The 2,725-nt window shown below is 39.2% G+C and overlaps 2 protein-coding genes across 3 annotated transcripts in view; one reads left to right on the top strand and one right to left on the bottom strand.

The window, feature by feature from the left end:
* Positions 1-351: 351 nt before the first annotated feature.
* LOC137791488 (NADH dehydrogenase [ubiquinone] 1 alpha subcomplex subunit 5-like) overlaps positions 352-2,725 on the top strand; it is a 2,390-nt gene continuing 16 nt past the window's right edge. Inside the window, exons 1-5 of the mRNA XM_068586476.1 lie at positions 352-409; positions 1,037-1,081; positions 1,227-1,343; positions 1,879-1,944; positions 2,545-2,725. The exon at positions 2,545-2,725 is cut by the window's right edge and continues 16 nt beyond it. Of these exons, the coding sequence (XP_068442577.1) occupies positions 389-409; positions 1,037-1,081; positions 1,227-1,343; positions 1,879-1,944; positions 2,545-2,646 (351 nt within the window). The 5' untranslated portion in view covers positions 352-388 and the 3' untranslated portion in view covers positions 2,647-2,725. The remainder of the gene's footprint in view (positions 410-1,036; positions 1,082-1,226; positions 1,344-1,878; positions 1,945-2,544) is intronic.
* cog5 (component of oligomeric golgi complex 5) overlaps positions 2,542-2,725 on the bottom strand; it is a 50,669-nt gene continuing 50,485 nt past the window's right edge. For both annotated transcript variants that reach the window (XM_068586474.1, XM_068586475.1), the window contains one exon: positions 2,542-2,725. This exon is cut by the window's right edge and continues 806 nt beyond it. The gene's annotated coding sequence lies outside the window, so the exon portion shown is untranslated.

The raw sequence follows: 2,725 nt of genomic DNA, 5'->3' as shown, positions 1-2,725 counted from the left end.
TTGAGTTGCAGAAATTTAATTTTGGCAAAAGGACTAGCCTGCTACATAATTTTCTCACTTTGATTTTCGGGGTGTCTATGAAATCAAGCCTTCTGTAGGCTGAAATTTGTATTTCCATCAAAAGATGTGGCATCCTTTTGTTCCCAAGATATTCAACAGAGATCTGATGTGTTTTCATGTGTTTTTCCTTAAATTGTTTGGAGCAGTGCAATTGCAATATGAAATTACAAAGGTTAATTTATTTGGATATAAATAAGTATCATTTCATTGAGCTAGTATGTATATGAAAACAATATCCACATGCTAGATACATTGTAGCTTTTCTCCCGTCACAGTAATAGCTGACGTCATATTCAGTGGCCGGAAATCGTCCTGACCGCACAAAGGAATGGCTGGGTTGCTGAAAAAGGTATGAGTAAAGGTCATGTTTTAAGATTAAAGATTTAAAGAGTAAAGATTTCCGTAAAAACGAAGTAATTATTGTTACACTTCGGGGACTGACGGCGGACTCACTGGGCTGAGGCACGCGCTCAGTCTGCAGGGAAAGAGACGCTGCGCGATGTTTTCGTTAGCTAGCTAGGTAAGCTAGCTTCTTTCAGGTTTCATTACAACAGACCACTACGAGCGAAATTATGTGTTCCATCACATTTACACGGCAGCACTGAACTATAACTAAAATGTCTTGAACTGAGCTAGTGTTAGTTGTCCTTGAGAGAGAACTTGAGCTGTTCCAGTTGTGTGAAGCCTTGTCCTCTGACGTGACAGAGGTTGTACCGCTGCTATTCACTGTACTGCAGTCATTTTGGTCGACATTGAAAATGATAGATTGACATAATATTTTTGGCGTTTCAACTCTGTGAAATTATACAAATGTTTGATTGTTGGCTTTCACAATACCTGAGAATAAAATTGTTAAATGATTTCATTTTCCTGAAGCCATATCCATAAGTTGTGAAAGCAAATCCACAAAGTTGGTCAGAATGCAGTTTAATAAAGTGAAAAAGTACCGAAGTGACTAATTTCTCTCGTCTTCCAGACGACCGGCCTCGTGGGTCTGGCGGTGTCCCACAATCCACATGAGGTAATCACACTGCAGATTTATTAGTAACCGACAATGATCATATGAAGTCACAAAATACATAGTGGCTCATCGCATGCTTCACTGTTAAGCATGCGAGGGGAGTATAGTTTCTACCAGCAACTGATCTGCTCTGGTCTTCTCTCAGCGTCTAAGGATTCTGTACTCGAAGATCCTGGTGTCACTGCAGACCATGCCAGAGGATGCCGCCTACAGGAGGTACACAGAGCAGCTGGTCAGCGAGAGGTTCAACCACGTCAAAGTGGTAAGCGAGTTAGTCTGGCTCTCTTTAGACCTGGTTTCACTGTGATTACAGCATCCACACGAGTCGAAGATTTTCTATCATGTGAAATGATACCTGCAAAGAAAACGGTTATAAAAGCAGAACAATATATTGAATTATATCTCACTAGGTTAATAGAATTGGAATCAATAGAAATATGAAAAGTAGAAGCAATTATTGTATGTCTTTTTAAATAAATTTGACAACATATTCAGTGTGTGTTCCTGTTTGTCCAAAGAATATGTGAAATACTTCAAACATGAAGTCAAGAAAGTGTGTTGCTGCCAAAGTAGAGAGAATATCAATAATATTATAATACTCAATGTAGTTTCTTAGCAATTATTACATGACTCTGATTAGGACTAATCCAGTGATCAGTTTGCAGATTTGGATCTGATCTGCTGAAGTTAGTCTTCAGGCAGAATAGTCGGCAACCTGAGTTCAACCCAAAGACAACATAGTGGTGCTGGAGGAAGTATGTGTTCATATGATCAAAGTGTGTGTGTCTCCTTCATAGGAGGCTGATGTTGAGAAGTTGGAGAAGAAGATAAACTGCGGGCAGATTGAAGAAGTGATTTTTCAGGTACTGTCATCATTTCTTCATGATACACATTAAAAAGTAAAGTCTAGTTATCATTCAAGCCTGAAGCTGAAACAAACCAAGTTCTACTTTGTCAGTTGATGTTGAAAATGAGAAGTGATGATCATACAGTAGTGTTGTCTATTGCATCCAAAAAAGCCACAATATTATATTATTCTCATCCAGAGAAATATAGAGAAATGTGTGTGCAGGCAGTGAAACCACTTGTTTCAGCTCTGTTATTGTTGGGCACTGAATTTGGATTCTGATCGTATTGGATCACACACGGCAGGCACAGCAAATAAAGCTGTGCCAGCTGTGTGTCTAAGATGCTTTGTAAATAACGTTTATCATTACCAAGATTGTGTCTGTATAGACAGTATAAGTGAAAATTTTTAGAACAGGAAAACTCAGCTCTTCTCATCTCACTCCTCAGAATGTGAATAATTGTAATTCCCCAAACTGAAAGAATTATATCTGACTTGGCTATTAAAGGTGTAATTGACTGAAGTAAAAGTCAAAACAAGGTTTCCGTAGGTGAACTTGCGGAACGATCATTACCAAACTAGCTATCAAAGAGTAAATGTGTGTCCCTGTGTGCAGGCGGAGTGTGAGCTGGCTCTGTCTAGGAAGATGTCTGAGTGGAAACCATGGGAGCCGCTGACAGAAGAGCCTCCTCCCAACCAATGGAAATGGCCCATCTGAATACCCTTTGTAAACAGCACCAAACCGCTGCTTTTTGTACAAATATTTCTTCTCCTGTACAAATAAGTCATACAAATAT

Source organism: Clinocottus analis, unplaced genomic scaffold (assembly GCF_023055335.1).
Source record: "Clinocottus analis isolate CAN_PGR_092001 unplaced genomic scaffold, fCliAna1.0.p SCAF_20, whole genome shotgun sequence".
NCBI classification, from domain to species: Eukaryota; Metazoa; Chordata; class Actinopteri; order Perciformes; family Cottidae; genus Clinocottus; species Clinocottus analis.
The sequence above is the reverse complement of the archived record's forward strand: the minus strand, read 5'-3'. Positions and strand labels throughout refer to the sequence as shown.